This window comes from Arachis hypogaea, chromosome 3, assembly GCF_003086295.3.
Source record: "Arachis hypogaea cultivar Tifrunner chromosome 3, arahy.Tifrunner.gnm2.J5K5, whole genome shotgun sequence".
Classification (NCBI taxonomy): Eukaryota; Viridiplantae; Streptophyta; class Magnoliopsida; order Fabales; family Fabaceae; genus Arachis; species Arachis hypogaea.
In genome coordinates, this window is record NC_092038.1 from 127,454,964 (window position 1) to 127,476,596 (window position 21,633).

The 21,633-nt window shown below is 33.6% G+C and overlaps 3 protein-coding genes across 7 annotated transcripts; 2 read left to right on the plus strand and 1 right to left on the minus strand.

Annotated features, from left to right (window-relative positions):
* Positions 1-663: 663 nt before the first annotated feature.
* On the minus strand, positions 664-5,197 carry LOC112791438 (mitochondrial inner membrane protein OXA1-like). 5 transcript variants are annotated; one of them, XR_011880346.1, is made up of 11 exons: positions 5,011-5,147; positions 4,407-4,882; positions 4,061-4,151; positions 3,683-3,730; positions 3,176-3,234; positions 2,846-2,921; positions 2,611-2,742; positions 2,253-2,366; positions 1,452-1,506; positions 831-1,115; positions 664-742 (listed from the first exon to the last, which is right to left on the minus strand). XR_011880346.1 is itself a non-coding variant. In XM_025834278.3 (10 exons), the coding sequence occupies exons 2-10, from the start codon at positions 4,871-4,873 to the stop codon at positions 1,024-1,026; spliced, it is 1,134 nt and encodes a 377-aa protein (XP_025690063.1). In that variant the 5' UTR covers positions 4,874-4,882; positions 5,011-5,147; the 3' UTR covers positions 664-1,023. The 5 variants fall into 5 exon arrangements, 3 of the variants coding, with proteins under 3 accessions (XP_025690063.1, XP_025690064.1, XP_025690062.1); XR_003197221.3 differs by having other exon boundaries at positions 4,407-5,197; XM_025834278.3 differs by having other exon boundaries at positions 664-1,115.
* On the plus strand, positions 4,918-9,174 carry LOC114927485 (uncharacterized). Its single transcript, XM_029297463.1, has 4 exons — positions 4,918-5,081; positions 7,020-7,506; positions 7,574-7,814; positions 9,128-9,174. Exons 1-4 carry the CDS (start codon positions 4,918-4,920, stop codon positions 9,172-9,174), a joined length of 939 nt encoding a protein of 312 aa, XP_029153296.1.
* Positions 9,175-18,223: 9,049 nt separating this feature from the next.
* Positions 18,224-20,699, plus strand: LOC112791440 (uncharacterized). Its single transcript, XM_025834281.3, has 3 exons — positions 18,224-18,890; positions 19,790-19,992; positions 20,206-20,699. Exons 1-3 carry the CDS (start codon positions 18,801-18,803, stop codon positions 20,459-20,461), a joined length of 549 nt encoding a protein of 182 aa, XP_025690066.1. The 5' UTR covers positions 18,224-18,800; the 3' UTR covers positions 20,462-20,699.
* Positions 20,700-21,633: the final 934 nt, after the last annotated feature.

Here is a 21,633-nt window from a genome sequence, read left to right on the forward strand (position 1 = left end):
CAGCAGTTCTTGTCTTTTAAAAATGGATACTTGTAAATCAATCACGTTGCCACCACAATACTACATGTGTAGAAGCAAAAGGAGCTTCTGCACCAGAAAATTCGCCTTTTATTAATAATAATAAGAGTGATAAGTAATGATATAACCTAATTTGTAAACTAGAAAAGTATTTAAATACATTTAATATCTTTAAAAAAGTTTACAAATTTTGTTCACATTTAATTAAGAAGATTACGAAAAAAATGTTAAGAGAATATGTTATTGATTCAATAAATAAACTTTGATCTTAAATCTAAAAGTGGTAACTCATTCTAATTCGATATTTTTACTCTTTTACTACCTTTTACTCTAAACAAAAAGAGTTGTCAGCTTGTCATAGTTGAACATGTTCTTTATCATATACACACAAGAATGGTTATAAAAGTGGGAGAAATCAAAATTTAATAATTTATAATTAAAAAAAAAACTGAACTTAAAAATGTTATAAAACACTAATTTTCAATATTCTGACGTCGAAAATTTAGCCATAACATACACAAATAGATGATGTTGCATCTTATATATCGTGTTCAAATAATTAATTTAAATATCTCAAAAACTATAGTAACGCGCATTTGCATTGGAGCCATCGCTTATTTTACGGGCATTCGGGCAACATCAAAGTTTTACAAAAGAGAACTTAGATTACCCATAAATAGTGTGTATTCTGTACAGATATTCATTAAGCAAACTTCCAACTTCCCTGCCAATTAGAAATTTTGGATTAATCTCACCTAATATAACTTCGCCTAAAAAAAACTTCATTCTTCGAAGAAGAAATTTTTGCTCACTTGATGATAAAATGGTGCATAGATTTTCATCAACTCTTGTTTTTACTTTCTTCCTTTCTCTTGCATTAATTCTCTAAGCTTCTGACTCTTAAGCCTTTGACTGATGGATACAGAAGAAAAATCTCTTTTATTTGAATGTTTTGATGTTCTACCGGTAAATGATCTTTCAAATATCTCGCTGATGCAGCTTGTTTTAGCGCTGGGATTTCGGAGCATCGGCAGGTGCTGAATCCATGACAATTACAGGAATACCTAAACTTTTCTTTACGCTGGGAACGCTAATAACTGTAAAGTTTCAAAAGAGAACAAAAGGATTAGAAAATAACAAATAATAAAATAAATGAATAATAAGACCATATACTAGAAGTTCGTCTTGGAGGGTTTTAGACTATCATGGGAAGATAACCAATTAACCACCATACCAAGATGCTGATGAAATCGGTTCACTTCTTGATACACCAGTATCATTCTACAGTGTCTAAATGCAATATGAATCACACAGTGGAATCAATACCCTAAGCAATATGTATTTCATGAGGAAAATCCAACTTCTGCCAATGAGGTGGTGAATAAAGGAAAGGAGAGAATTAATATTATAAAGGAAATTTTGAAATGACTTACCAAGTCCATAAATAATTAAAAACAAATTTGATGTAAGCCAGAAACATAATATAGCCTGCACAAGTAGAAACACGATCTGATATTAAAGAAAAACTACAAACAAATCATACATAGAATTCATAAGTAAAATGATAATCAATAATCTATTACCTATCCATGTCTATATTATATATAAACATGCATGGCATAAGCTGTTGCTAAACTTTTTGCTTCACTGAAGATACCCTAAAACATTCTCTTAAAAAAAGGCCCTTAAACTCAACAGTAATTACAATATTTCTGTTCATAATTATGAAAAATCTCTTGTTGGTATAGAAAATAGAATAGTAGCTTTTTTCCCCTTTTAAAGTATTTTAATAACTAGAATACAATCTTACTTTGCTTTGTTTTGACTTTTGAGTCGAGAGAACATTTTTTCATGTTTCCTAGTAAGTTTAAAACATTCAATAATTATATTAATTTTCAAATTATTAGGACATTTTCAATAAAAAGGTACTCATTAAGAAGTACAAAGGATGAGACGCTAAAAAGATTATTTATAATTCTATCAAAGTAAGTGTGAAGTGCCATTTGAAAAAGGGTCTGATAATAACAATAACAATAACAATAATAATAATAAAAATAGAGACCACTAGTACCATTTGCCAAAAAAAACTTTCGATTGATCTTCTGTCACACTAACAAAGTTGATAGTCTCTAGGGCTCTTTCCAAGTTCATATAATAAATTATCTCAAACACACAGATGTGTGGCGGCATAGGGACATAATTCCTTCAAAAAAGAGCCAAGCCAGAAAGTTTACCTTTGGAAGTTCCATGGCACAAGGGACTACAAGAACAGAAACAGCCCTAGAGAGATTTTTCATGGTAGTACTGCTCTCCACAACCGTACCATAAGAGGCTTCTTGAACATTATGCTGAGGAACAGGATAAAAGTATAAAAGCATACAATATGAACCGGAATCAAACAAATAACAACACTCTTGGTAACTCCAAAACTACGTTTCTCATGACTTATTAAGTAACTGGTCTTAAAGTGAATTGATGGCATAGAACTTAAAACAGAAATCTAAAACAAATATTGACAAGAATTCAAGAAGCAACAAAGAAAGACAACAGAAATGAAAGTTGAAAGAGAAGCTCTGAAAACAGGATGCTGACCTCTACTATTACCAAGAATGACAATGCAGTCAAAACAGGAAAAATGTATAAGGAATCTGGAGTTGTGAGATCAGTAAACCAGTAGGCTCCACCATGCTTGAATGATGGCATTTTTTCTGCCATGTTTGATATCTGTAATTAAACAAGATAATGTGAATCAATAGAAAAATATTAAGGATTCTGAATCCTCAGACTCTTATAATTAGGGAGAATATCAAATTTAAATTCAACTTACTGCACAGAAGAAGCTGATCAAGATAGAAGCTTGAATAAAGAGCCCCTGCAATGATGGAAATCGACTCGCACCAAATCTGCATTATTAGAATCAAAGAAAAAAGGATATAAAGGGAAACAGAAGATCTAAGAAGTTTAATTTACTAGTTGGGCTCTTGATATATACTGCAGTCCAGCAGTTGTGCTTGCTAGTTTATATGTTCAAAGAAGTTCTTAAATATTAATAATAACTAGTCCAACTTACATTCTGGAGAGAGGGATGGAAAAAATAGAAAACAAAGAAAGTTTTAAAACATATACTTATCTGCAAGCAAACCAATGATACACTTACTCTTTAAATAGCTTCGCAATTTGTTTCTGACCTTCCGCAACAGCTGCAGGATCCGATTCCTGAAATCATTATTGCAATCACTCTTTTTATCAAAAAGAGAAATGTTATGGCAATCACAACCAAAATTGTTTCTATGGTCCAATTCCATTTCAAAGGCTGAATGATGGTCGGATTCCAATCCAAAAGAACGACCTTATTGCTCATTTCCATCCTTTGTTCCCATTCTTTCTACACTATTTTAGTCCTTTATGACCTCTTATACAAAACACTTCAAATAGTGGTAGATGGAGAAAAAGAGTCTTATGCAGAGTTGTTTGTTTTGATTGCCAAAGTAGCGCTCAAAAAAAAAAAAAATGACAGAACCCCAGGACAGATACTTAATAATTGAACTAAATCAGTCTTCAGAAGTCTATTGATTCAAACAAATATTTGGAGATAAAAAGCAATGGAACTGTGAGGTTTCATTAACTTTAACACACTTGCATATCTCAAAAAATCGACCATTACCTTGTCTTCCATCTGTGCCTTTATTTCATCTACTTTAAGCTTCAATACCTGCATCAGAAATGAAATTGGTAAGCCTAGCAACGCAGTTGATCAGAGCAAGGAGAAAGCTAATTTTGATATAACAAATTAACAACTACAATAGCTGCAGGGATTATTCTGAATGCACCCAAAAACAAACTGTGTGAAGCAAGGGAATTAATTAATCCTCAAACCCATGTGAGGAAGGATCTTATGAGGAGTAAAGAGAAGAAAAGGGAAGCTGAAGCCTCCTTCCCTCCAACTGTTTAAATGAAATTTATTCCAAAGAGGACATAGATGGCCATTATTTTAACCAAGAAATAAAGATGAATGAAAGAAGCTATGAGCAGCACAACGTACACGGAATCTGGAATTAGCCTTAAGTTGATTTACTAAGGATGGAATTGTTGCGATTCGAACCAAGAAGGTTGTCATAACTATGGCTGCCCACCTGAAAGGAAGAAAGAGGAAAAGAGAACCCATTGGAGAACTGAATTCCGTAACATCTATCTAGTAACAATGAAGTGATAAAAGAACAATCTTGCTAAGAAAATCTCAAGAACCCTAAATTACAAATAAACCTTTAATTCTGGCAAAAGCTAAAAAAATTCCACATAATGGCAACTTCAAATACACAATTAACCAATTCTTAACGATGAAAAACTACAAATTTTCTCAGAACTCAGCAATAATGTTTTACACTCACCAGTTCATGCCAGTGAAGGAATGCACATAGTCGATGGCATACTGCACCATCTTCACCGGTAAAAGAGAATCAGCGGCGGCAGTCGCAACTTCGTCGACGACGGAACCAGCCTGAGAAGCTACGGTATCAATGGTCGTTTCGGCGAGCACATCTGCCATGTCGATCCCGAAATTGATCTTATCGGAATCATCATTCAACGTAGACATGTATCGGCACAAACTATATCCAGAAAACGTGTTATTGAAAATCGTTCTTCGTTTAGAAGAAGCACCGAACCCCGTTGTTCCATTGAGGAAGCTCCCGAAGGACCGCGCTTGGATCAAACTAGTTATTGCCGCTGGAACCGGTTTTTCGTGTTGCCGTTGGTTGGGTTCGTCGATGGTGTGGTGGAGAACGTAGCTGAAAGAAGGGTGGAAGTTGCAGTTTGAGAGGTTGGTTCTTCGCAGGAGGTAGCGTCGATAAGCCATTGGTGAGAACTGAAAGGAGGTGAGAATTAGGTTAAAGCATGAAAATGCGTAGAACGAAATTGAGCAATTCAGAACGCAGGAATTTTGATATGTTTGGCATGAAACGTGATCGGTGGATGGTGGCGTTACGGCGTTGCCTTGAATTTGAGTACGGTGGATCAGTGCAGCTGCGGGGTGGAAGAGCCTGCTGCTGGACTGCTGTTTACTGGTAGTGGTAGCTCAGCGTTTGTTTCTCCAGCTCAAAAACGCTGTCGTTTCATATTTTGGAGGGTTTTCTTTTTACTTTTACTTAAAAAAATGTTATGCATATAATAAAGGAATTTTAAGCCATTTTAAGGTCCAATTTGGATAAATAATTTAAATAAGTTCTTTTATAAAAGAGCTTAAAGCATAAGGAATTTTATTAAAAGCAGCTTATAATAAGTTATTTTGTATTTGGTTTTTTAGTTATAAAAATACTTATTTTAAAGTTGTAACGTTTGAAAAAATAATGTAAAAGATAAATTTTTTTTATAAAAGAGAATGAATATTAAAATAACCATGATAACAAATATTTTCCAATATTGAAAGTTGATTTTACATAACCTAATCACTAATATTGTGTATGATATGGTAGGTGAAAATAAAAAATAAATATAAAATGTGTGTCAATGTATATTTTATTGCTTTTTTTATTTTTTATTTTTACTCCTGTTAGAACTCTCCTCTCCTTTATTGAGGTCAAGAACTTATTATAATTAACTATGAAAATAATAATAAGTTATAAAATTACATATGAAAAAAATAAAATTAAAACTGAAATTTCATACCACACTTGAATACAAATTTAATAATAAAAAATAGTGATAAAATGATAAAAAAATACTTAGAAAGAATATATGCAGTAAGTTGTTCAGATGTGATATTGTCTGAAAATATGGTAGAGGATCAATACTTCCATCAGATGTTTCATTACGTAAAAATGGTGAGACTTGGAATATTGTGTGAGAATGATGGTGGAAGGCCAGTGCTTCTAGCAGACCTTGTGTGAAAATGGTGATGAAAGGTCAGTATTTTTCATAGAGTCAAAAAGAAAAGTAAATTTTTTTGTTTTAAAATTAATTTTTTTTAAGTAAGTAGTAGAATGACTTCTTGAGAAGCAAGAAGTCATATATTTCTACTTCTTCAAAAAGCTGCAAATTAATTTTTCGGAAGTTAAAAGCTTTTTTTTTTAAATAGTGTCAAACACATAGATTGTGACTTTTTATAATCCAAAAGTTAAAAAGTAGCTCCTGCTACTTCCCAAACGGGCTCTAAACCCATTTAAGCATTTTCTGTGCAAAACAATTTTAAGAAAATGGTTTAAAAAATGTTATGAGTACTGTAAAAGTTTGTAATATTTTAATAATTTAGGTAAATATATAATAATATATATTTTTTTAATTTTTAAATTATTATTAACTATGTAGAGTATTTCTTTAATATTCTAAGTCTTTAAAACATTACAAATTTTTATAATACTCCTAACATCTTTTAAGTCATTTTTTAATTATTTCGTATAGAATAAAATAATTTTTTGTCATATAATTTAAATAAATTTATTAAAAATATTCATAAGTTATTAAAAATGGACAAAAGAGTATTGTATGATATTCGAATTGATAACTTATTAATATTTTAAAGAAGTCTCGTAATTAAATATTTTGTTAATTTTTTTAATGCATGAAATAAAATATATATTTTTTAATTTTAAATTATTAAATTTTTAATAAATTATTAATTTTTAATAAAAGAATGAGCAGAATTAACTCATGAGTAATTCGAATCGACAAATTCGAATTACATTGTATACGTGTGTGTAATTTGAATCACCCAGGTTGATTCGAATTAGTGGGTGTGTGTGTTTGTAGTTCGAATTAAGTAATTCGAATTAGATGAAGATGAAGTTCGAATTGACCTAATTTAAATTATATAGATATGTATTTCTGGTTGATTCATTAACCATTTTTATATTTAATTGATTTGTGTAATTTTGAGCTTTCATTAACTTATTCATGTGATTTATCCTAAAAAAATACTTTTATATTAACGTAAAAGCTTGCAAAGCTAGTCTATTAGCTACTACTCTAGATGACTGTGAGCTCTTTGATCTTAAAGTGACTGGTAGGAGATATACTTGGTATAGAGCAATTCAGGCTAGCAGGGACTTGGCTAAAAGGTTGGATAGAGCTCTAGTTAATGAGGCGTGGATGTCAATGTTTCCTGAGGGTTATTCTGAAATTCTTAGCAGGCTTCATTCTGATCATTATCCTATTTTAGTTCATTGTCATGGTAGCCCCAGAGTGAAAGGTTCTCGTCCTTTTAGGTTCCAAGCTGCGTGGGCAACACATCCTTCTTATAAACATGTTATTAGTAAGGCTTGGAATCAAGAGTTTGGAGGCGTTACTGAAAGGCTTAAGATGGTTCAACAGGCTTCTTTGGACTTCAACTCAAAGATTTTTGGAAATATTTTTGTGCGAAAAAATAAGCTAGAATATCAGATTGATCAGATTCAACGGCGTTTGGAGGTTACCGATGTGTTATCTATGAGAATTAAAGAAGCTGAACTGAGGGAAGATTATAATAGGCTTTTATTGCAAGAGGAACTTTTTTGGGTACCAAAAATCTAGAGAGCAGTGGGTCAAGTATGGGGATAGAAACACTAAATTCTTTCATCTTCAGACTTTGGTGCGTAGAAACCATAATAGAGTACATGGATTATATGTTAGAGATGGGTCTTGGTCTACTGATCCAGATATTCTCCAGGAAGAAGCCCTCTCTTTTTACAAGAATCTCTTTGGTACAATGGAAGAGGTTGAGGTTGATTGTTTAGGGGATGTTCTGATGCCCACTCTAAGCACTGAGGCTTGTGCTAGGTTAATTGACCCTGTCTCTTTTGTGGAAGTCAAGTCAGCAGTATTCAGTATGAGCCCTTTTAAGGCTCCTGGTCCAGATGGCTTTCAAGCTTATTTTTTTAAAGAATATTGGGAGATAGTAGGCACTGAGATTTGGAATATTGTCCGGAGCGCTTTTTTGGGAGAGTTCTTAAATCCTAGCATCATGGAAACTCTGATTGTGCTTATTCCTAAAATTGATAATCCTACCTTTATGAAGGATTTCAGGCCTATTAGCTTGTGTAATGTTGTTTATAAAATTATCACCAAAGTATTGACTAACCGACTTCGGCCTTTTCTTCTAGATATTGTTAGTCCTTTACAAGGAGGTTTTATTCCGGATCGTGGTGCTCCTGATAATATTATTGTGGCCCAAGAAATTTTGAATTTCATGAAGCACACAAAATCCAAGAAAGGTACTCTTGCTTTTAAAATTGATCTTGAAAAAGCTTATGATAGGGTGGATTGGAGGTTTTTGGAGAGTACTCTCATTGCTTTTGGTTTTTCTATCATTACTGTTAATTTGATTATGACTTGTGTCCGTGCATCCTCTCTTTCTATTATGTGGAATGGGAATAGATTGGATAGTTTTGCTCCTAGAAGGGGGCTTAGACAGGGCGATCCAATGCCTCCTTACTTATTTGTGCTTTGTATGGAAAGACTTGCCTGCTATATATCTCATAAGGTGGTCGAGGGTGTGTGGAAACCAGTTTCTGTCACTAGGGGTGGCCCAAAATTTTCTCATTTGATGTTTGCAGATGATCTCTTACTCTTCTGCCAGGCTACAAAAAGTCAGGTCCAAATGGTCATGCATTCTCTTAACATTTTTTGCAAGGCATCTGGCATGAAAGTGACTCTTGAAAAGTCTAAAGCTTTTTGTTCTAAAAATGTGACTGCTCGTAGAAGAGATATTTTTACTAGTGTTTCTTCAATACGTTTTGCTTTAGACTTAGGAAGATATCTTGGAGTTAACCTTAATCATTCCCGTACCAGTAGGGCTTCTTTTCATTCGGTGATTGAAAATGTGAGGGGAAGATTAGCTAATTGGAAAGGAAGGCTTCTAAATAAAGCAGGGAGACTTTGCCTGATCAATTCTGTTGCAGCATCCATTCTTGTCTATCATATGCAGGTATCCTTTTTTCCAAATTGGGTTTGCGATAAATTATCTTCTATGATGAGACAGTTCCTTTGGAAGGGTCAAGTTGATGGTAGAGGTCTTTCTCTTGTTAATTGGAGGACCGTGATCACTCCAAAAAAATTTGGTGGCCTGGGTGTTAGAGACCCTGCGTGTGTTAATATATCTTTACTTGGTAAATTGGTATGGCAACTTTTTCATTGTTAGGACAAGCCTTGGGTTACTCTATTGAGGGCGAAGTATCTGAGGAATGAGGGAGTTTTAGATGGCCCTGTCCCTTGCAATGCTTCTCATGTTTGGAAGAGTATCTCAAAGGCTTTTGGTGCTCTTAAGGATGCCTTCTCTTGGTGCGTTGGGTCACTTGATCAATCTTTTTGGTTTGACAATTGGAGTATTGAGGGCCCAATTGCTCAAGATGTCCCTTTTGTACATATATCTGACTCTGATTTAACTATTAGAGACGTTTGGAAAGATGGTCAATGGAATCTCCATGATATTTTCTCTATTATTCCAGAAGATGTCAAACATCATTTGAATGCTTATAATCCGGATTTGAATGCTGGAGAGAGTTCGGGTTGGTCGTGGGGTGTGGCATCTTCTAGACTCTACTCAGCTAGGAGTGGGTACAGTTGGCTAGCCAAAAGAAAGTTTGACTGGAATGAGCATGATAATTGGTTGTGGGTATGGCGTCTGCATATTCCTGAGAAGTATAAGTTCTTGATTTGGCTCAGTCTCCATAATGCTATTCCTACAGCAGAGTTTCGTTCGGGTCATGGTTTAGCTTTATCTAGCACCTGTCATCGGTGTCAGAATGGTTCTGAATCCATTCTTCATTGTCTTCGGGAGTGCCCTAGTGCCAAGGAGGTCTGGACCCTTTTAGGCCTGTATTCAGATAACTCGAATTTACATGATTGGCTCTACAGAGGTGCAAGGAGTGGAGATGCTTTTCTTTTCTTTTCGACTATCTGGTGGATTTGGAGAAGCAGGAATCATGACTTATTTAATATAGATGATTCATGGAGTGCTAGTAAAGTGGTGAGTTTGATTTGTAGTTCAGTAAGGGAGTTTCACACTATTTTTGCTATGCATCAATCTCTGTCTCCTCCTTCACTTTGTTTGCATTGGGTTCCACCTCCAGTTCATTCTGTTAAATTGAATTGTGATGCTAGTTGGTTTGCTCCTTCTGGCTATGCTGGTTTTGGTTGTATTATTCGCAATCCTGATGGATGTTGGTTGAAAGGTTGCACTGGAAAAGTCGAAGTGTGCAGTGTTCTTTTTGCTGAATTGTATGCAATTTGGAGAGGTTTACTTCTTGCTTGGGAGAGTGGATTTCGTGAGGTTATTTGTGAAACAGACTGTTTAGAAGCTCTTTTCTTGGTAAACCAAAGAATGCTTAGTAAGGATATTCCGGAATGGGATTTGGCAAAGCATATTCAGGAGGTTATGAATTGGAATTGGAGAGTCTCTATTCTTTTAATTAAGAGGACTGCAAATAGTGTTGCAGATTGTATGGCTAAAGCAGCTGCTTCTGTCGCGGACATTCACTCGAATTGGAGCCAACCATGGAGTGAGCTTTAACATTTAATAGATTTAGATATGACCCTAGCCAATTAATTTAGTTTTGTCTCTTTTTTCTTTCTTTTCTATTTAGTCACCAAAAAAAAAAGCTTGCAGAGACAAATTTTTAATTTACAACTAATGCACCAATAAATTATTACATTTAGTTAAAAAGGGGTTTTATAAGTATTTGTCTCACAACTAGTAAGATTTTTTTTATATACTCAATGTATTAAAAATTTTTCTCTTAAGACATTCTTTTATTTTTTTTATTGTTATTAACTAGTATCTTTTGTTTTAATTTTTAAACAAGTATATTTTGTCAAAATAAATTGATGACCAATACTTTTTTTTTATCTATTTTGCATTTAAATTAATGCTAACCAAATACCTATTTTTATATTTAGAATGTTAGCTCTAGCATTTCTTAAAAAAAATGAAAATAAACAAGCATATTAATATTTTACTTATTTTGATATTTGTCTTACCATTAAAGATACTATTTATATTTAAATCAACAAATAATTTATTAACAAATTCTTATTATGGATAATTGATTAAAGAAAAAAATAAATATTTTATATAAAAATAATTTAAAATTAATATTACCCAATATGAAGTGACTTTGCGACGGTACAGTATACTGGATGTGTTGACTGTTGAGCTACATACTATGTGAATCAAATTGACTTTTTACATTGTATATGTTACCTAGTCTTTTAAGGCATTTGGATTTTGGAGTAGATTTATTCAAATTTTTAGTTTATTTTATAAACTATAAAATTTAAGTGAGGCTAAGAAAAAATATAGAAATAAATATATTTTATGATACAAAATTGCATCTAACAAAGTTAACTAAAAAATAAAATTTGAAATAATCCATTTCCCTTGTTTAATAATTAAAAAAATACGTGCAAGTTAATTGATAGAAAAAAATTAAAAAATTAACTACATGTGCAGTCAATTTGAATAATTTTTTAAAAAATTAATTTTAAAAAAAATATCAATAAAAAAAAGAAAAAAAACACTCGAAGAATTGTCATTGATTTAAGCCTAATGCATAGCGTCTTCCATATAGTTGCGTGGTGCGTTCTCAAATGTCAAGCTCTCTTTCGTCGCGGCGTTATTTTTGCCAGGGGTGTGTATGGGTCGGATAAAATCGAATTTAATGTGATGATTTGGTTTAAAATATATACCGGACTTATTTATTAAATCTGAATCTAACTTTAAATTCGACGAAATTTATACACTTTTGGACTACAATGATACCAAATAAAAATCGAGTGAAAAGCTAGCATATAAAAATATCTAAATTTTCTAGACTCCAACCATTATTTGACATGGTAAAATTCACTTAGAAAAATATAACAAGAACCAACTCTTTTCTAAAATTAAAGCATAATCATAATCAATACTAATATTGTCTAATAACACCAAATATTTAAATTAATACAAATAACACAATATTATGTATTAATTAGTTTAAAATCTTATGCATTTTAAACATAAAACATTAACTTATAGTCTTATAATAACTAATAACACAAAATATTAAAGTTTACAATACTTAAATTCCACATAAGAATAGCCATCATCTATCACTAATATACAAAATATTAATTGTGTATGATAACCGAGCTATCGGGTCGATTTCGAGTGATCTGAATCATGGTCCGGATCCGACCCGAAATAATGACCGGGTCTATTTTTGAGACCCTTACCCAACTCTAAACTCAATAAAATCACACCAAATTAATTCTTAAAATGTTCGGAGTCGAATCAAATCTCAGAACCAAACCAAACCATGCACACCACTAATTTCTGCAAGCTCTAGCAATTGTCGCTCGCCTAATGCATAGCACGTTTAAAATTTACTATGAGTAATAGTGAAAAGTGAAAATATGGTTAGATATAAATAATGTTATATGTGTTGTGATAAGGATTGTTGTGATAAGGATGAATGATGTGGATGACCATTTTTCATGAGACTTAGTTTATCAAGGGTGATTGTATTTAATATAGTTTGAAAAAGTAAAGCCTTGCACATGTATAAATAGGGGCATAGGCTGAAGCTTTTACACGCAATCAATAAACTATTCTCTCTCTCCCTTACGTTGCAATACTTCTCTCTCTTTACATTTCTTTATTTTATATTTGTTACCTCTTTCTTATTTATTTATTTAGTTATTTTATAATACGTTAACAGCACGAAGCTCTAACAAAATTATTAGAAAGATTTCAGGTAACAAATTTTTATTATGTCGAATATCTTTCATCTTGAATATAATGCTTTTGATGTATTTAGAAATAATTATTTACCATGGATATTAGATGTTAAACTCTATCTTGATTCAATGGATCTTGAAGATACCATTGAGACTGAAAATAATATATCCCAGAAGGATAAAGATAAAGCCATATTTTTCCTTCGTCGTCATCTTGAAGTATGATTGAAAAATGAATATCCCACACATTAAAAGATCCTGCAGATCTATGGAAAGACCTTGAAAAAGGTATAATCATGAAAAAACGGTGATACCTCCTTAAACCCGATATGTTAGAGAAAACTTTCTCGACCTTCCACGCATCGAATGTGCTCCTGCAGTAGCAATCAAGAAAAAAGGATTTAATTTTTTTGAGCTAATTTCTTACTTTCTTGTTGCTGAACGCAACAATGAGTTGCTTTTAAGAAATCATGAAGTGCGCCCAGCTGGCGCTGCCCCATTTCCTGAAGCAAATGCGGCAAATTATAACCCCAGAAGAGATAAATGACAAGATTTTGATAACAAAAAAAAATTATGGAAGGAAAAGAAATTATGTTCACAAGAAAAGATCTCACCAAAAGTGAGATAAAGAAAGAAACAATGGGCAAAGTATATCAATTGAGGATAAATGCTTTCATTGTGGTGGAAAGGGCCATTAGTCACGTACTTGTCGTACCCCAAGGCACCTAGTTGATCTTTATCAAGCATCATTGAAAAGGGATGACAAAGAAAAGGAAACAAATTTTGTTTCAAATGATGAAAATTCTACCACTCATTATGATGTATCTATTTTCTTTAAGGATTCTGAAGGAAATATTGGCTATTTGATCAATGATGGAATATTTTAATATGTGTTTGCTAAGTATTCATATGAATAATTTTACTGTGCATGTACTTCTACTCATTTTATTATTATTATCATTTATTTTTTTGAAGAAAAATGGCAAAGACATATTCTGAAGATATTTGCCTTGCAAATAGTGCAAGTTCGCACACTATTCTTAAAAGTGATATATATTTTACCCATCCTGTACCAAAAGAAGAGTATGTTAATACTATTATTGGCTCGGGCAATGTGATAGAAGGCTCCGGAAGAGCTATAATTTTGTTTCTTGGAGGAATAAAATTTGTAATAAATAATGCACTATTATCTACCAAGTCTTTGAGGAACTTGTTGAGTTTCAAAATATTCGCCGAAATGGATATCATATTGAAACAATGAAGGAGGGAAATCATGAGTATTTATGTATCACAACTCATGATTTAAATAAAAAGGTTATATTAGAAAAGTTGCCCTCACTTTCATCTGGGTTATATTATACAAAAATTAGTGCAATTGAATCACATGCCATTGTAAACCAGAAGTTTACTAGTCCAAATGAATTCATAACTTGGCACAACCGATTGGGTCATTCGGGAACAACTATGATGAGGAGAATTATTGAAAACTCTCATGGACATTCACTAAAGAACCAGAAGATTCTTAAAACTAGTGAATTTTGTTGTGCTGCATGTTCTCAGGGAAAGTTAATTTTAAGGCCATCACCAGTAAAGATTGGATTTGAGTCCCTTGAATTCCTAGAAAGGATTCAAGGTGATATATATGGACTTATTCATCCACCATGTGAATCTTTTAGATATTTTATGGTCCTAATAGACGCATCTTCGAGATGGTCACATGTGTGCTTATTGTCTTCTCGCAACCTGGCATTTGCGAGATTACTGGCTCAAATTATTCGATTAAAAGCACAATTTCCAAAAAATCCAATCAAAGCAATTCGCATTGATAATGCTGGTGAATTTACTTCCCAAGCTTTTGATGCTTATTGTATGGCTAATGGAATAAGTGTTGAACATCCAGTAGCTTATGTTTACACACAAAATAGGTTAGCAGAATCACTTATTAAACGCCTCCAATTGATTGCTAGACCCTTGCTTATGAGAACAAATCTCCCAACCTCGGTTTGGGGGCATACTATTTTACATGCTGTAGCACTTATTCGTTTGAGGCCAACGAGTTACCATCAGTTCTCTCCTATGCAATTAGCTTTTGGCCAGCAGCCAAATGTCTCCCATTTAAGAATATTTGGGTGTGCGATATATGTTCCCATTGCACCACCTAATCGCACCAAAATGGGACCCCAAAGAAAATTGGGGATATATGTTGGATATGATTCTCCCTCTATAGTGAGGTATCTTGAGATACAAACGGGAGATGTATTTAAAGCCCATTTTGCGGATTGTCATTTTGATGAATCAAAATTTCCAATATTAGGGGGAGAGAATAAGCTTCCTGAAAAGGAACTTAATTGGAATACATCATCGTTGATGCATTTAGATCCTCGATCAGGGCAATGTGAACTAGAAGTTCAAAAGATTATACATTTGCAAAGAATAGCAAATGAATTACCTGATGCATTTTCCGATACAAAGAGGATAACGAAATCTTATATACCAGCGGAAAATGCCCCAATTCGAATTGATGTCCCAGTAGGACAAGTAGCCATTGAAGCAACTTCACGCCAGAAGCGTGGCAGGGCAGAAAATGTCCCAATTCGAATTGATGTCCCAGTAGGACAAATAGCCACTGAAGCAAATACACGCCAGAAGCGTGGCAGGCCTGTCGGTTCCAAAGATAAAAATCCTCGAAAGAGAAAAGAGGTAAATACTATTCCTGTTGAAAAAGACATAGTAGAGACACCTGCAGTTGTCCAAAATTCTGATATAAGGTTAACGCCAGAAGACGTTCAGGTACTTGAAAATTATGAAAATGATGAGATCTCGATAAATTATGTCTTTACAGGAGAGAAATGTGACCGAAATAAGACAATTGTCAATGAAATATTTGCATATAATGTGGCATTGAATATCATGCACGAAAGTAATGATCTTGAGCCAAGATCAGTCGAAGAATGTCGACAAAGGAATGATTGGCCAAAATGGAAAGAAGCCATGAAGGCTGAATTAGACTCACTTGCAAAACGTGAAGTCTTTGGACCTGTAGTCCGTACACCTGAAGATGTAAAACCTGTTGGATACCGATGGGTATTTGTGAGAAAACGAAATGAGAAAAATCAAGTCGTGCGCTATAAAGCCCGACTTGTGGCACAAGGTTTTTCACAAAGGCCCGGTATAGATTATGAAGAAACGTATTCCCCTGTAGTGGATGCGATAACATTGCGTTATTTGGTCAATTTATCTGCATATCATAAACTGCATATGCATTTAATGGATGTGATAACAGCCTATTTGTACGGCTCATTAGATCGGGATATCTATATGAAAGTCCCTGAAAGATTAAAGATATCTAAACCATCCAATGAATATTCGCAAGGGTTATACTCAGTCAAATTGCAAAGATCTTTATATGGTCTAAAGCAATCTGGACGAATGTGGTATAATCGTCTTACTGAGTATCTGGCCAAAAACAGATTTAAGAATGATGATATCTGTCCATGCGTTTTCATAAAGAAATCTGCATTTGTGTTCATTATAATTGCTGTGTACGTTGATGATTTAAATATCATTGGAACTCCTGAAGAGATTCCAACAATTATAAAAACTCTAAAAGAAGAGTTTGAGATGAAAGATCTTGGAATGACTAAATTTTGTCTCGGCCTGCAGATCGAGCATACAAAAAATGGGATCTTTATTCATCAAACAACATACATAGATAAGATCCTGAAAAGATTTTATATGGATAAGTCACATCCATTAAGTACCCCAATGATCGTAAGATCTTTGGATGTGGAGAAGGATCAATTTCGTCCTAAAGAAGAGAATGAAGATATCCTTGGTCCTGAAGTACCATATCTTAGTGCTGTTGGCGCACTAATGTATCTTGTTAATAACACACGACCTGATATATCATTTGCTGTGAATTTACTAGCAAGATATAGTTCCTCTCCAACCAGAAGACATTGGAGTGGAATCAAACAGATCATTCGATATCTTCATGGAACTGTTGATATGGGATTGTTTTATCCCTATGGATCCAAGTCACAATTAGTTGGCTATGCAGATGCTGGATATTTGTCTGATCCACATAAAGGGAGATCTCAAACAGGATACCTATTCACATATGGTGGTACAGCTATATCATGGAGGTCCACGAAACAGACGATTGCAGCAACATCCTCTAATCATGCTGAAATACTAGCGATACATGAAGCTAGTCGCGAGTGTTTTTGGCTGAGGAGTGTGATCCAATATATTCTGTCATCATGTGGACTGATTGATCAGAAGATAACTCCAACTGTCCTGTTTGAAGATAATACAGCATGTATTGCTCAACTTAAAGGCGGATATATCAAAGGTGATAGAACAAAGCATATTTCTCCCAAATTCTTCTTCACTCATGATCTTCAAAACCAAGGGACAATTGATGTCCAACAGATCCGCTCAAGTGACAATCTGGCAGATTTGTTCACAAAGTCACTCCCAAAATCCTCCTTTGAAAGATTGATACATGAGATTGGGATGCGCCGATTTCATGACATTAAATGATGTCGGCAAGAGGGGGAGACTGTACTCTTTTTTCCTTAGTCATGTTTTTTTCCACTGGGTTTTTTTTGACAAGGTTTTTAATGAGGCAGTCTCCATCACAAAGGATATTGTACTCTTTTTCCTTCACTAAAGTTTTTTTCCCATTGAGTTTTCTTTAGTAAGGTTTTAACGAGGCAATAATCCTAAATGGTCATCCAAGGGGGAGTGTTGTGATAAGGATGAATGATGTGGATGACCATTTTTCATGAGACTTAGTTTACCAAGGGTGATTGTATTTAATATAGTTTGAAAAAGTAAAATCTTGCACATGTATAAATAGAGGCATAGGTTGAAGCTTTTACATACAATCAATAAACTATTCTCTCTCCCTTAAACTATTCTCTCTCTCCCTTATGTTGCAATACTTCTCTCTTTACATTTCTTTATTTTATATTTGTTACCTCTTCCTTATTTATTTATTTAGTTATTTTATAATAATATGATTGTTTTTTGTGTTATTGAATTTTGTGTTGTGGCTCATTTTATAATTAGCTAGAGTTGGCTAATACCTTAATTAATTACTTAGCAAAGTTGTATTTGATATCGTTTCAATTGGTCATTTGGCCCATTTAAAGTTGGTTTGAACTTACACATTTTTTATTTTAATATTAGATTAATAATGATATTTTTTTAAATTGTGATATATTAAGGCATTTTTTTAAAATATGAAATGATTTAATGTAAGGAGTATAAATTAGATCGTTCGATTTTTAAGAGGTACAGAAATCGGACCGTCCGATTTATGTTAAAAAAAATTAAAAAAATTTAGAATACATAATCGTACGCCAAACTTTTAAAATTTTATAAATACAAAATTTTAAAAAATACCAAAAATTATCACACTCGTTCTATTTCTATATCCAAATTTTTTAGCCTTAAACTTGAAGTTGACTTTTCCTAGTGCCATATAATGCACAGATTCCCCGAGCTTTGACCTGTCACTGTTAGCAAGGTTATCCTGTGTCTGGTGTCCTCTACTATCCTTCTCCTTCACAGACAGGTTTTCCAAACCATGAGAAGCAAATGATTACAACCACGAAGATAAGCATTTACTTCTGATCATGCACCACAGTGCTCTTTCAAGTTACAACGTGTCAATCAATAGCTACTGAAAAAAATGATCGACTTATGTTTAATTAAGCCTTTGTATATTAGTTAGGGCATAGATTATTAGGTGACTAAAAAAATGTATATTAGTACCCGCAACGCAAAATTAGAGTTAATTACAATATAGACAGCGTAAAGTTGCGGCAGCTTCAAAGTGCACTATAGAAAGAGAGCTGAGTGTGTGCCATGTGGTAATCATTTTTTTAATGCATTCCCTTCTCGTACAAGGAATATCTCCCTCATCCAAACCAAGAGCCCTACGGCTTTTCTGCTGTTGACCCTTCGTTCTTCGTGTTTCTTCCAATCTCTGGGCTTATTTATTTATTTATTTATTAGTTTCTGTGGGTAAATATTTATACGGAGAGTAAGGAAGGTGGTGTTGTGGGGGGTTTTACTTTTGAGCCGCTATGGCTTCGTCTCTGTTGCTCGCTGTCGTCTTTGTCTTTGATCTCATTGCTTTTGCTCTTGCTGTTGCTGCAGAACAGAGGAGGAACACTGTAAGACACACACACACTCTCTCTCTCTCTCTCTCTCCTCGTTACTTTAGGGCTTATGACATAATTGAAAAATCTTGGGTTGGAAAGGTCATAAAAATTATGACTATTCTGTTGATTATTTATTTATTTATTGGCAAAATATGATTTTATTATATTCCCTGTTTGCTTAATTTTCTTTGACTTCTCGTTGAAATTTAACTGACCAAATCCTAATCCTGCAAAGTAGAAGTCTCTAGGTCTTTATGTTTTGGGGAAGGGGGAATAAGATTTAGCTTTTATGTGGTTATATTAGCTTCTAGGAATCACTGTATATACTTGTGTGTAGTAAGATTCCCAAATCACTGTTAGAGTTCATGTATACAAACTTTCATAGAATCCTCATGTGCTCGTTGTAAAGATTTATCCATTATGTTGAAACATCTAAGACCTAGAGATTCTCATAAAAGACTTAATATGAAGAGATTCATAGGGAGATGCTGGGATATAAGTGTTTCAGCAAGGCAAGAAGGAACCTATAGGGTTAAAAAAATACCAACTTTTATTTTATTTTTAACTTTTTAGGAACAAGCTTTTCAATACTTCATGATTCATCACATTGGAAACCATAAAAATTTAGAATACTTATTGATAAAACCCATTAAACTTCTATACTGTTATACAGAACTCAATAATTATTGTCATACATTACCATTTGATGGGGGAAAACATGTACATCGCATTTAAGAAGTGAATTTCAAGGAAACAAAGATACCATGGTATAGAATTATAACAGCTTACCCACAACTAGTTAGTTGTACACACATCATGATGCCGTTGAAGCCTCAGAAGCAAAACATGAAACAAATGTTTTGCATTGTTGTAATGGATTCCTTTAATGTATGTATATGTTGGTAATACAGGCCAAGCTAGTTGTTGATGCTAATGGTAGAAAGTACTGCCAATATGATTCTGACATTGCAACTGGCCTTGGCGTGGGTTCGTTCTTCATCCTAGTCGCGAGTCAAGTGATCATAATGATTGTAACTAGATGCCTCTGCTGCGGAAAAGCTATGAGACCAAGTGGTTCCAGATCTTGGGCAATTTGCTTATTCATAACTAGCTGGTACACTTGCTTCCAATTGTTTTCCTTTTCTTTTCTTATTGATTTCACATATAAAGTTCCAAGACCAACTTTTTAACCAGGACAATGATAATTGAACAGCACAGATCGAACATGATTATGCACAATAATTTCTCTTGGACTTATACTATTATTCGTCAAGTTTAACTTGGTGCATTTAAGACTTGAACTGACATGGCTATGTTGTTGATTCAGGGTAATGTTTATTATTGCTGCGGCATGCCTGCTGGCCGGTTCTGTGAGGAATGCTTACCACACCAAGTACAGAGATCTCTTGAAACAGAGTGCACCATCGTGCGAGACAATGAGGAAGGGTGTCTTTGGAGCCGGAGCTGCATTCATCGTTCTCACAGGCATAGCCTCTGAGATTTATTATGTTAGTTTTTCCAAAGCTAACAATGGTCCTCCCCCCTATGCCAGGGACACTGGTGTGAGGATGGGAAACTTATAGAGCTTTTTCTTACTTAGTTAGTAGTTGGGAACATGTTTGTGTGGAAAACTGGCTAATATCATTCATGTGAAAATAGCTATTTGTAAATTATGAAGACGGTTGTGATTCTGATGTTTAAACTATACCACATGTCTATTGATTCTGCTGATATGCTGATCTAGGAATGAAAATGTTATGCTCTGTATGATTAAACAGTTAATTTTAAGTTAATAGCCATATTGATATTTAATTATTTATACATGAAGGAGCTTTCTACCTTTACCAGGGATCCACATCCACTTGCGTAATTACATTTGTTGTTGTTGGTAAAAGCGTAGAATTTGAAACACATTTAGTTTTAGAATAAAATCCTATTATAATTAGATTAGTCCTATCAATCCATGTCGTATTGTTGTTTCATTTTCTACCTGTGGAACTATGATTCCTATCACAAATAGTGATGTGCTTTTCCTTGAGATTGATGGAGAGAACATTCAAGTTAATAAAGTGATATGGAATCAGCCTAGTTGCTTCCAGATATCTCCTATTCATAGCTGGTGACTTCAATATATATGCAGTGTTGCAATCTGTTATTTATTTTATGCTTCAATTAATTGTATATGTTACATTACTGTACTCGAGTTTGTGTGGTTGGAGTGGTTATTGTAGAGTGTATTCTTTATGATACCATACACTTCTTCTGATGCATTAAAGAAAGAAAATCTCTGGCTCTCACATTTGTTCCCTTAAACCTTCAAGTGCCATTCCTTTACCTTCACAAGTTGCAATCTACCTTTTACTTGTATATATAAGTATGATCAATATAAGGATATTTTTTAAGCCAACTTCTGAATTTACAAATTTACAAATATCAAGCGACTAACTTTTTTTTTTTTTTTTACATTTGAGCCAATACTAGTCTATTCTTTTTTTTTTTTTGAAACTAAAAATGTTGGTCTCTAGAATTTTGTCTTTTTTTCTCCTTCAATTTCTTTCTTGATGATAAATAGAAAATTAAAGAAGTTCATTCGCGTAGGAAGGCTTAGCTTTTTTTTTTAATTATTTAATTAAATATTTATTGAACTAATAAAATAAATAGTTTAATTTTGATATACTGGTAGTGTAAAATATTTTACACAGTCGTGTAATCAGCCAATCACAATCATTTTTTTGGATGGCCATTTATGCAGTCA